The 14,396-nt window shown below is 36.7% G+C and overlaps 1 protein-coding gene across 1 annotated transcript in view; it reads right to left on the bottom strand.

The window, feature by feature from the left end:
• Window positions 1-3,119: 3,119 nt before the first annotated feature.
• The window catches only part of LOC100373043 (uncharacterized), an 82,719-nt gene continuing 71,442 nt past the window's right edge, over window positions 3,120-14,396 (bottom strand). The window contains exon 13 of the mRNA XM_085505609.1: window positions 3,120-5,747. Within this exon, the coding sequence (XP_085361735.1) occupies window positions 5,737-5,747 (11 nt within the window). The 3' untranslated portion in view covers window positions 3,120-5,736. The remainder of the gene's footprint in view (window positions 5,748-14,396) is intronic.

Here is a 14,396-nt window from a genome sequence, read left to right as displayed (position 1 = left end):
AATAGTGTTTCAGTTTGGACCAAGAAGTGACAGGGCTCCTCAGCAAGTGTCAGTGGCTTTTTATTGAGTGACGTGCGATACATATATCTTGAACACTGACGACGGTTGTTATATTGATCGCATCATATGCTAATTTTGCTTCATGGAAATGATTCTTCTTTAGTCCAACAACCTTGAAGGAAGAGAAATCCAAGGTGTAGCTTGGGTTCTTCGTAGATTCAAGAAATCCAGGTTATAACAACACCAAAGTGAAGAAGAAATACACGGTGCAATATATAGGAACTTCGTATCAAGTCGGTGGACATTCCTTGTGTGATCAGTGACAACCAGGGATTGGTTTGGATATCCGGCCAACAGCATTACATCTGTTGTAATGTGACGTGCACCATTAGAAGGTAGACGCATTTTACCGTTGTGAGGCAACGCCGATGGCAAAAAGAAATGTCTTGGTCTATGCACAAGTGGATTTACATGTGTACTACAGCGCAAAGAAACGCAAAATATGATATTAAATAGATAGACAAGTGTTTGTAAATAAATGAATTATAACTGAACCGAAATAAGTCAGTTCTCTTTCCATTGTGCATCATATGACGTACTAGTATTCTGGAGGTTATTTTGCACGAAATATTGACTTGTAATTATCTGTTGGATAGGAGAGTTTACATACACTGAACGGATCCAGAGGGGCAGAATGTTCTCACTCATGTTATAAACATAACAAAAGTCAGTAAGTTTGGTTAAAGGAAAGAGCCAGGCTTATCAGTAACTGTGTAAATCATAATTATTTGGCAAATATTTTAATAAAAACGTGCTGTGATATAAATCTTCACCTGAATCGACAACACTAGCACCATTTGAAAATCATGCGCCATTCAGAGGCTGGGCCGATTTTATGACAAGCAAGGCTAATTGCTTTACGGCAGGTATCCTGGGGCTAAAGTTTACGGGGTATATATTTAACATATTGATTGTTCACTGGGCAGGCGGACAACGGATTACCAGTGATACGGTAGATCCACTCTGTATAAACACAAAAACACAATAATTATCGGAATCGTGACTAGTAAGATACTAGTAGTCGATTGGCATGACTGCCTGATAGTCTCAAATCAGCGGCCTCGATCATCACCCAAGATAGGCTCGTCGGACATTGAAGTTAATTTAATAAAAAATATTAACTGTCAGTGTTAGAACCTCTCCTACTAATTGCACGAGATGGAACGTGTGATTCGCAGTGCAGTTTGACATTGATTAGCACCCCCACATCTACCTTCAATCAGCAATCTCCGGGATATTGATATCTTTATTGCGACCAAAGTACTGGCAGTTTTCATCGACTACTAACCCACTTCTAACCATCACGTGACTGCGTCATGGACACTTCTATATTTCGCCAACGGCATTCTGACGAGACGCGACAACGTGATAAATAATAATCCGAGCTCGTTGTTTTACTTTTAAATTTGACAAATTCCATTTTCATTTACTATGACGAGTTCAAACAACCTACTCCAGACCTAATCGGAGCCATATTTGGTCGGTCATATGTCCTCACGGTCTGTCTGGATCGGTCGCTTTTGAGTGACACATTGTTTTACGCAATGAACAATACACGGAGTTCATTGATTACAATGCTGCAAGAATTACAGATACGACAGTCCTCAAATATATTAACGATCCCGATTACAGTTTGTATTTCCAAAAAAATAAGGCGAGGTAGGCAGAATGTATATTCAGCACCAAACCGAGTCACAACCGATTGCTGCTGTCCTTCCTAAGAATGGGCTTACGCTTGACAGTGTATTGAATTCTTGTCAAACCCCGATGTGTTTCAATTTTGCAGCCAAGCAACCAGTATGCAGAGAAGGCATACACGAGCCGTAATGTATTGTAACTGCAACTCGAGGACGTTATGTGGTAACTTGTATAACAGTTGTCATGATTACCACTTTGGAAAGCGGTCAATCTTAAACTATTGAGAAAATTTTTGAAACGGAGCGATTAGCCTATTTTGTAACATAAAAAAGTAAACATATTACGTTTTTGTGACAAAGTCATACATACGATCTCAGACTATTGGTCTAAGATACGATCAGACAGAAACACAAAATTAAGCCCCTAATTCGCAAAAGCGAATTTTAGTCTTACTAATTGACCACACTTAGCATCTTGTCTACCAACGTTACAATCCTAGTTGCAGATATACCAGTAGTTACGGTGGAATACACATTACACTGTAATAAATTGACATAATATAGCTTATGATGTATTATTATTGAAAGTATTACACGAGTCTTGTAAATGTTATATTTGGAATACACACGAATATTGTATGGTCACCTTACAGACCTATTACCACAGTTATTGCCTACTTCATACACCTTGTTTAATGTTTGAGGTGACGACTCTGATTATAACGTCAATGTGAGGCAATCATGTTACAAAATGATGCACTACTTGTTTAGATAGAGGATCGAGATGAGGAAGACAAACTACCCACCTACCCACCCCGCTGGTTGGAATATTTTCAAGTTATTAGAAAGCTATATATAAATATATATATATGCCGAGAATTGGGCCTTTGTTTCAACAAGTGGAAATAAGGTCTTTATTTTAAGCTAAATTGTCTGGATAGCATCTACAATTTCAACATTCATTGTAAAAAATTGCAGAAACAACCGTAAACATCTCAAAACGATAAAGTTACCTTGCTTACTGGTATATTGCAGTAGTCAAGGGCGCCCTCACACATGCTATTGTTCCAACAAACTCAGCAGGGGGCAAGCCATTCGTACCCGTTCATCCCCGTCACTACGAGGCAGTAAGCTTGCAGATTATACCATACAAATTCAAGATGGGGGGGGGGGGGCAATAATGAAATCTTGATACAATAACTGATACAAAGGGCATACTAGGCAGGAAATACCACAAGTACATGTCAACTTATCAGAAGAGTGGTCCATCCTAAACTACATATGGTTCCTGAAATATATCAGGAAAAATGATATAAATTTTGTATCAAATTGAAACTATGCAATTAGGACTACAGATTATCTCATTCATGTACTACATTACATTCAAATGGCTATCAGATGTGTGACAAATAAGAAAACTCATCACTTTGTTCCACCTTTATTTTACAAGCAATTTATTGCTGAAAACACAGCTACAATGTTCAAAAATCTCACAAGCAGAGATCCCATGTAACAGGAACATTTGTACCATGGCAACAGCTTTAACAAAGTATTGACAATTACAAAAAAAAAAATCTGGTGAAAGTGAATGTACCTATTTAACATCAATGAAACACTTTAATGAAATCTAGCATTTGTTGTTGGGCTGAAGTAAAAATAAGAGTTGGCAGCTGAAAAATTCAATTGCTGATCAATAGGACACAGTATGCCACCCAGCCTACTTGCCTTGACAAGCTCAACAATAGTTCTCTCAGACCATTATAAAATAAATGAATACAATACGTAATTAACAAGTTCTACTGTTATGTAAATTAGCAAAAACAGGGCGCCTGTCGCCCTCAATGAGTACATCAATTTCACATTCAGCCTACCCAGAAAAGCATATCAGCGTGGACTAGTCTATGGTAGTTGACAGATGCCACTTTAGTGGAATTAGCAATTATACTGCCTACGCATAATTTCAATAGTGTATTGTTTAAATATCTGTTCAGAACTCTCCATTTTGGCTGGACAATCATGAATTCTGATATAAGATCAAATAAGCTAAGACCCTTTATAAGCACCAACTGTAGCTTCCCCTATATGCGTGTGCGTGTGTGTATATATATATATATATATATATATATATATATATATATATATATATATATATATATATATATATATATTGTAGAATTCCAGTATTCTTGTAACAGACTTTATGCAAAAATGCTAATGCTTTGTGAGAGACTAGAAATCATGATTTGAATAGATTGTCTGGTGGCAAAATACACTATAGCATCAGTCTATTGTGTTAGTGAATGTATTCTTCAATATGATGCTTTGGTTGTTCTGCAACAGCAACAAATTTTAGCAGATTTGTATATAAAATATTGCACTGGGTACTAAAGTTCTTTCATAGTATAAACTTGTACAGCAAAACAGGAGATGACTTATCAAGTTGGAAGGGGAGGGGAAGTAACTGCAAACATTTTCAAAAGAAACTAAATTTTCTTTTAATTTAACCCCTTAATGTGTACTGTGATATCAGCAATCTTATTTTCATGAACTAGAAATGAATCTACTTTAAATCTAAATATAAATTTAAAAAAAAACATGGTTTAAATTTCAAATTCATTCATGCTGTCTGGAAGAGAAAGCTGAAATGTTTCTTCATTTTCAAGTACCTAGTAAAAAAAATCAGATCAAACAGGCTATTAATATTTACAGAAATAATATTTCTGTTTCACAAAAAAAAATGCAAAAAAAAATGGTGTCACATGGTTGATGCCTTACAACGATTCCAACGATACAACTACTTTGCAGTTAATCAAGGTAGTTATGCATGTGTGTGGGGGGGGGGGTGGTGGTGGGGGGGGGGTGTGAACGAGGAATGAGTGACTGTTTAGTCAGTTTTATGCATTGGAAAACAACTGCATAGTGGCAGCTAGTACGGTATGGCAAGATTTCCTGATTGTAGCTTGACCAAATAGGACCTCCCTTCTATCACCTGGATGCAATATTCATACAAATAATATGTAAAATAAAACTAACATAGATGGCGCCATCACTCGATAATTAAGCTATGTACAAATAAGCAATGATGTCATTCTATCAACACGCAGTAAGCAAGCATCACATACAACAAGAAGTGTAAAATTACAGATTTTTGGAATATCAGACATTTTTTGAATCTTTAAACTAGTCTCCCCAAAATTCGTTACTCGTTCCCATCAATAAATTCAAGAAAAAACAAAATGTTGCAAATTTCAACAAATGAAACAGCAAATTTAGTAAAATAGACTGTCAGTGAAAATTTTTAAGAATACTCTTATTCAATTTATGGCCATGCACATTTTCTCAGTTCATTTCAGGTGAAAAAAAAAATCATTATCAATTTTAGCACAAGTTGTAATTCCCACTATCAGTTGATTCAACCGAATTTTAAAAACTAAATCTTACTTATAAATACCTAATATCTTGAGTTGCCTTAAAAAGTCACTTTTTTTCAATATTTTAGCTGCAGGCAGCTCACACACTTTATGCTTTTCAAGGAAATTTACTTAATTATACAGTCTACCTATGATGTATTTATTTGAAAACTACAGCAACACCAAGAAATCCCTTGTTTTAAGGAGAATTCATTCTGTAAGAGGGGTGGCTGGATAAACATGTGCAAGGTACTATAATGGACATCAAACACATAAAGCTGTGATACTTTTTTTACACTAAATCTGCATCATCAGACACTGACTCATTCTGAATAAATCTCCACAACTGTCCTTCATCTCCATCGGAATCATCATCTTCTTCTGCAATTCCAAGATTACTTTCAATATCATATTTTCTCTCTCTCATAACTATTTCGACGTCCCTCCACATTGACTCTTCTTCATCCAATGGCAAAGTAAGAGTTCTTATGAAAACAGAATCAGATTTATGACACATATCTTTGAAATTTTTGGTAGAATGTTTTACGACACACTGACTAAGATCTGGTAATTTACGATGAGATTGTTGACTACTTCTTCGGCAATCTAAGTAGTGATGATGAAGTGGTTTAGAACGTTTCTGTGAACAAAGAAAATAATTACGAGAGTTATTGTAAAAGTACACAGTTTAGACATCACCAACTCAATACACAACATTATGATGTTGATTTCTAGACTGTAAAAAGTGACTTCAAGTATTAAATGTCCAATTGGATCAACACCTTGGCTAGTGGCATAAACATGAAAAAAACATAAATTTGCTTTGATGATATTTTAAATAGACCAAATTGCGAGGTTGTACTCAGAAAATCTTTATTAACATTTTTTTTGTATTTCTAAACACCACTGGACATAGATGTGATTCTGGACATGTCACTGCGGTTATTTTGACACGTTTTATATGTATTAGAAAGGGTTGTGTAGCTATCTTCCTGTCATAATGGCTAATTAATGCCAACCAAGTCGCACATAAGTACTTGCTTAACTAGCTTAACCAAGGATTCCCTGAGGTTGCAATCATGAATAGATGATGTCATTGTCTAAACCATACCATTAAAACTTTAAAATAACAAGTCATTGTCAATGACACGTGCCCGTTCCGTTCATATTTGAGTGACATATACATTCAAAGCAGATCATGACCGAAATGCACCTGCATATGTACAACACATTGTACTAAATCTGAACAAAATCCACCCATGCATGACTGAGATCTGGTTCCGGAATTGTGAAAATACGTGATTTCAATGCATTTTCGGTCTTAAAGCGGCCGCCATTTGGCTATCGTTAATGGGATCATGAAACAAATGCACATACATATTTGTGACATGATGTACCTTGTGTGTGTGTGAAGTGTGAACTTGATCAATCCAGACATGTCTCGGATACGGATCCAGAACTGAATTCTTTAAAACAAAATGGCCACCAGTCGGCCATTTCGAACTTGATCCGAAAAACAAAATGACGTGCATCAAGGTTCTATTATGTTTAATGTATGTACCAAATTTGAATGAAATCCGTCCATGCATAACTGAGATCTGGGTCCGGAATGGTGAAAATGTGCGATTTCAATGCATTTTCGGCCTTAAAATGGCCGCTATCGTTAATCGGATCATGAAAAAAATGCATGTGCATATGTCCCATATAATGTGTGATGTATGAGTGAAGTTTGAACTTAATCGCCCATGCATGTTCAAGATACATGTGATCACGGACGCACGCACGCACACAGGGCAAAACATAAGTCCCCGTTTTCGGACTACGTCCGAACGAGGACTAATTAGTTTTGAAAAAAAAAAAACAGTTGAGTTTTTATAATTACTACTATAATTACAACCTCTCGATAATTGTTCAAAAACATTCTTTCATGTAAAACAAACTTGAATTAATTTCATAGCACACAAAATAAATAAAAAAAATTATATCAAACAAGAGTTGAATAATAAATGTGTCGTTAGAACCTCAGAAAAGTTAGGTTTGTGTGTAGATGCAAGATGTTTTGATTTTCAAAGTGTCCCTATTTTGCCCACCTCAGATTTTTCATTCTGGATAATTGGTTTAATTTGTCTAATGTGTTACAACAGCACATACAGTGAAGTCAGTTTAACAAGTTTTTGTTCGCATTCATTGAAAAAAAAAAAAATTCTACAATCGTCAAAAATATCAGATAAGTAACAAGTCATTGAAAATGACACAGTCCCCGTTCAACTTTTGGAAGTTCTCTTTGTGCTCGTCATATTAAAGAGGAGGGGTTGTCACGAGCGTGTCCTTGAAACCTGAGTTCCAAGTGGCGTATACAACAGATTGTTTATTTACATCAAAACATGTGTTCCGTGGGCAAAAATAAAAACAGCCGTTATTCGGCCATCTTTGATCTGATTATGAAACACACTGATATGTATGATGTATGTGCCAAATACGAATAAAAATGGTACATAAATTGTGGAAATATAGTAGTAAGGCCAAAAAGTCAGATGGCTGTCAATCAGCCATCCTTGACCAGATTTTGAAACAAATTGTCATGGACATGCATCCTAACATGTATAAAGTACATGTATGTGCCAAATTTGAATAAAAACTGACAAGATACCGCATAACAAAAAAAACAAGATGCCTGCCAGTCGACCATCTTTGATCCAATTGCAAAAATAAATCGTCATGGACATGTATCCTAACATGTATAATCTATGTACCAAGTTTGAACGACAACTGACAAAGCGTGTCCAAAATACAACATTTTCAAAAAACAAGATGGCTGCCAGTCGGCCATTTTGTATTGAATCGCTAAACCACTGCATGTACATATGTCCCACATAAGATACTAGGCACATGCACAGAATGAACGGAATCGGTCCACAGGATTCTGAAATATGACTCTGGACAGACTGACGCACGGACGGTCGGACGCACGGACAGACGAACAGACTCAGGAACTCACAGATGGTCGGAACATGTATCCTAACATGTATGATCTATGTACTAAATTTGAATGCAAACTGAAAAAGCATGTCCAAAATACGACATTTTCAAAAAACCAGATGGCTGCCAGTCGGCCATTCTGAATTGAATCGCTAAACCACTGCATGTGTATATGTCCCACATAAAGTACTAGACACATGCAAAGAATGAACGGAATCGGTCCAAGGGATTCTGAGATACGACTCCGGACGGATGCATAGACGCACGGAGACCGAATTATAAGTACCTGTTTTCGGACTTCGTCCGAACAGGGACTAATTAGGTGGTTGAAATGAGTAATTAGTCCCCCCCCCCCCCCCCCCATCTAGTTTTTACTCAGTGACTGTGTAAATAAAAAAATTCATTATGTTACAAGTCGTTGTCAATGACACGTCCCCGTTCCGTTCATATTTGAGTGACATATACATTCAAAGCAGATCATGACCGAAATGCACCTGCATATGTACAACACATTGTGCTAAATCTGAACAAAATCCATCCATGCATGACTGAGATCCGGTTCTGGAATTGTGAAAATACGTGATTTTGATGCATTTTCGGCCTAAAAATGGCCATCATTCCGCTATTGTTAAGCAGATCATGAAACAAATGCACATATCTATTTGTGACATGATGTACCATGTGTGTGTGAAGTTTGAACTTGATCAATCCAGACATGTCTTGGATACGGATCCAGAACTGAATTCTTTAACAAAATGGCCGCCAGTCGGCCATTTCGAACTTGATCCGGAAAAAAAAATGACGTGCATCAAGGTCCTATTATGTTTAATGTATGTACCAAATTTGAACAAAATCCATCCATGCATAACTGAGATACGGGTCCGGAATGGTGAAAATGTGCGATTTCAATGCATTTTTGGCCTTAAAGCGGCCCCCCATTTGGCTATCGTTAATGAGATCATGAAACAAATGCATACATATTTGTGACATGATGTACCTTGTGTGTGTGAAGTTTGAACTTGATCAATCCAGACATGTCTCGGATACGGATCCAGAACTGAATTCTTTAAAACAAAATGGCCGCCAGTCGGCCATTTCGAACTTGATCCGAAAAAAAAAATGACGTACATGAAGGTCCTATTATGTTTAATGTATGTACCAAATTTGAATGAAATCCGTCCATGCATAACTGAGATCCGGGTCCGGAATGGTGAAAATGTGCGATTTCAATGCATTTTTGTCCTTAAAGCGGCCGCCATTTGGCTATCGTTAATGAGATCATGAAACAAATGCACATACATATTTGTGACATGATGTACCTTGTGCGTGTGAAGTTTGAACTCGAGCAATCCAAGCATGTCTCAGATACGGATCCAGAACTGAATTCTTTAAAACAAAATGGCCGCCAGTCGGCCATTTCAAACCCGATCCAAAAAAAAAAAATGACGTGCATCAAGGTCCTATTATGTTTAATGTATGTACCAAATTTGAACAAAATCCGTCCATGGATAACTGAGATCCGGGTCCGGAATGGTGAAAATGTGCGATTTTGATGCATTTTCGGCCTTAAAATGGCCGCTATTCGGCTATCGTTAATCGGATCATAAAAAAAATGCATGTGCATATGTCCCATATAATGTGTGATGTATGAGTGAAGTTTGAACTTAATCGGTCCATGCATGTTCGAGATACAGGTGATCACGGACGGACGGCCGGACGGACGGACGGCAAAACATAAGTCCCCGTTTTCGGACTGTGTCCGAACGGGGACTGAAAATATGGTGTCACTTCGAATGGCACTTCATCAAAGTGATACCTCTGTAGAATAAGATCATTCTTATATCATACAAAATTGTATAATCCGCACATAAACCAGTTCGAATAAAATAACAAAAATATGCATTTTGTTCATACCGAGTTTAAAAGAAATCAAACAAGGCAGGAAGGCAGGCAGGCAGGCAGGCAGGCAGGCAGGCATGCCTGATATGAAGACAGTCAGTTGAAAATCATCAAAATGGAAAACAAATGACATGCCTACATGGTACATGTATACCATTCATATCAGCTATCTGTGCTTTCAGCAGGTGAAAATAAAACAAACATGACCACTAGTTGAACAGTTTGAATCAAATCATAAAACATAGTTATGTGCATCAGTAACACATCATACTAAATGTGAATGAAATTGGCCAAGGCATGGCTGAGAAACAGTTTATGACATAATCAAATTTTGTCAGCATGTTTTTGGAGGAAAAATCTCCACGAGTTGATCAAAAAGTCATCAAAACAAAAAACAAGCTAATATTGACAATGCACCACAGTGTTCAGTACATGTCCATGTACATGTTCACCTGTGGGCGCCAGGCATCATCTGTATGTCATTATCAATGCAATATAGTGCATAGACTGACAATAATGTGGTATTACCAATGCGTACGAGGACTAACATGCAGCCTGTTCAACTGATATAGCTGTGCTGTTTGAGATCCATTTTAGAGAGACATTCTGACCTATAATTTTGAAGACAAGTCATGACATGATAGAGTCGTCAATGGTTCAATAACAAACAAAACTGAAATGAATCAAACATGAAACAGATAACATGATGTATAATGTAGTTGTAAAGTATGATCTGATTAAGTCGTGGTTCTAGGATTTTTAATTGACAATTTGGAATCTGATCTTGTCCTACATGATATATATGCTCAATGCATGTAACAAGATGGACAATAGATGTATAACCAAGAAATTTATATTAATGAATTTTAAACATTAAAATGACTACCAGATGGTCTTTTTAAATCCAATCTGAAAAACAAGATTAAAGATTTCCAGTGTATGTACCAAGTTTGCATGAAATTTATCCATACTTGGTTCTGGAATTGAAGAAATGCTTGTTGAATCAGATCATATGTATTCCAAGATACACAGTACATGTGTGTGAAGTTATTCAAGGTATTCTCAAGACACTGGTCTAAACATTAATTCTATTCAGTTTGAATGTGATCAGCCAAGGTATTCTCAAGACACTGGTCTAAACATTAATTCTATTCAGTTTGAATGTGATCAGCCAAGGTATTCTCAAGACACTGGTCTAAACATTAAGTCTATCCAGTTTGAATGTGATCAGCCAAGGTATTCTCAAGACACTGCTCTAAACATTAAGTCTATCCAGTTTGAATGTGATCAGCCAAGGTATTCTCAAGACACTGGTCTTTACATTAAGTCTATCCATAAGTTACCACTTTCAAACTAACAGGAAATTACAACTCCAGATGTGTTTATTTGCATTCCACCCAAGCAGAATGTATCAAGTAAGCAACTTAGCAGTTTTGTTTAATTGTCAAGTGCAAACCAATTTAATCATAAGGTAGTACAAGCAAAAGAAAAGTCTGTGGTTGCAGCAAAACAAGACAAAGTATGGACTGTTAACGAGTCAGAAAAACAGATCTAAAAAAAGAACCATCATTTTCATGACAGACTACTGATTATTCTAAAAAAAAAAAAAAAGAGGACAAAGTTTGTTCTGTTGGTACAAATGTAAATAGCTGAATGCATTAAAATACACTAAATTTAGACTAGATCAGTATATTTCATTACGTTTAACTAGATATAAATGTGTGACTATAAACAGTGAACTGAATAAGAAAACATCTGGCTCCAATGCCGTGTATCACTTGGTTCAGTTAGCACTAGTCACCGGTCATATTCAGTTGGCACTAGTCACCAGTCATATTCAGTTAGCACTAGTCACATTCAGTCATGCTAGTAAACTACAAGCAACAAAGAATAAACCATGCAAACATGCATCCCACATTACAGCCAGGTATTGTCATTTACGGGTTAAAGGGATTAAAACAAATGATGGTGATGGGATTGTTGTATTACCTCTCGTAGTTCACTAGTTTTAGATGTTCTTGTCATACCGTGGTGATCCTGTTGGTCTGCAGTGAAGGGGTCCAAGATATAATGTGTTATTTACTATAGAAATCAATGGACAACATAGAGCCCTTCGTAAACAGTAAGTATTTTTGCAGCTGTATTTCAGATTTAAAGTATCAAGTTGTACGTATGATTTGTACAAATTTTTTTTAAATGGGCTCTATGTAAGTGCAAAAAATATGCATGCAATGTTTTATTTTTTGTCTATTTTACTCTTTGTCAAAGTTTTGAAAAAAAAAAATCCCATCACCATCATAACCCTTTACCTGTTATATAGAGCTGAAAAAAAAGACGTGCAATACAATAACCTGTTTATTAAAAGAATTGCAGATGTTATACACTTGTACATACTTACAATGATACATCCACAGACATTGCTAGAATGTGTGTGCTTGCATCAAAACACAGTACACAGCTACAAATACACATTTATCCCTCCCCGTATACCCATAGTTTATATGTAAATGGAGTAAGGGTACGTTTTAGCCATAAAAGTACATGACAGAATATTAGCATAAACACATCACCGTCTGAAACCATTGTATACATACAAGTGAAAAAATGCCACCTTGCAATATACCTCATGATCTAGAGCACAATCACACTCAATGGCCAAGTAACCCTCAAATACAGAATATAATATTTTGCAAATTACTGCATGGAGAGATACACTAGGCAATGACTTACTACAAGTCAGAATACAAATGACTGGTAACTGGATACTATCAGATGTCTGCATGGAGAGATACACTAGGCAATGACTTACTACAAGTCAGAATACAAATGACTGGTAACTGGATACTATCAGATGTCTGCATGGAGAGATACACTAGGCAAGGACTTACTACAAGTCAGAGTACAAATGACTGGTAACTGGATACTATCAGATGTCTGCATGGAGAGATACACTAGGCAAGGACTTACTACGAGTCAGAGTACAAATGACTGGTAACTGGATACTATCAGATGTCTGCATGGAGAGATACACTAGGCAAGGACTTACTACGAGTCAGAGTACAAATGACTGGTAACTGGATACTATCAGATGTCTGCATGAAGAGATACACTAGGCAATGACTTACTACAAGTCAGAGTACAAATGATTGGTAACTGGATACTATCAGATGTCTGCATGAAGAGATACACTAGGCAATGACTTACTACAAGTCAGAGTACAAATGACTGGTAACTGGATACTATCAGATGTCTGCATGGAGAGATACACTAGGCAAGGACTTACTACAAGTCAGAGTACAAATGACTGGTAACTGGATACTATCAGATGTCTGCATGAAGAGATACACTAGGCAATGACTTACTACAAGTCAGAGTACAAATGACTGGTAACTGGATACTATCAGATGTCTGCATGGAGAGATACACTCGGTAAGGACTTACTACAAGTCAGAATACAAATGACTGGTAACTGGATACTATCAGATGTCTGCATGGAGAGATACACTAGGCAAGGACTTACTACAAGTCAGAGTACAAATGACTGGTAACTGGATACTATCAGATGTCTGCATAGAGAGATACACTAGGCAAGGACTTACTACAAGTCAGAATACAAATGACTGGTAACTGGATACTATCAGATGTCTGCATGGAGAGATACACTAGGCAAGGACTTACTACAATCAGAATACAAATGACTAGTAACTGGATACTATCAGATGTCTGCATGGAGAGATACACTAGGCAAGGACTTACTACGAGTCAGAGTACAAATGACTGGTAACTGGATACTATCAGATGTCTGCATGAAGAGATACACTAGGCAATGACTTACTACAAGTCAGAATACAAATGACTGGTAACTGGATACTATCAGATGTCTGCATGGAGAGATACACTAGGCAAGGACTTACTACAAGTCAGAGTACAAATGACTGGTAACTGGATACTATCAGATGTCTGCATGGAGAGATACACTAGGCAAGGACTTACTACAAGTCAGAATACAAATGACTGGTAACTGGATACTATCAGATGTCTGCAAGTGCTATCAACAATGAATAAAGCTGTATTTTACTACCAGCAACAAAGTCGTGTTGAACACATTTCTGAAATGGGCAATATACTTAGCAAATAAAGATTCCTGAGCAATGGAAATTACCGTACAACAGACGAAAACAAATGTTTAGTTTATGTAGAGTAGAATGTGTAATCTCATTAATAGGGCTGTTAGGAACAACAGAACAACATGAACAGAATTTATTTTTAATTTTGTGCAATTGTATATCAATCGTTCTTAGAGTAATGATGCAATATCAGCTTCTTGCTTCAATGTAGCAGTGTTGTCTATTTACCATTTATACATCGCTAAGCTTAGCTCATGTAGCAAGAGACCTCAGTGAGATCCTGT

This window comes from Saccoglossus kowalevskii, chromosome 11 (genome assembly GCF_978046115.1).
Source record: "Saccoglossus kowalevskii chromosome 11, keSacKowa6.1, whole genome shotgun sequence".
Classification (NCBI taxonomy): Eukaryota; Metazoa; Hemichordata; class Enteropneusta; family Harrimaniidae; genus Saccoglossus; species Saccoglossus kowalevskii.
The sequence above is the reverse complement of the archived record's forward strand: the minus strand, read 5'-3'. Positions and strand labels throughout refer to the sequence as shown.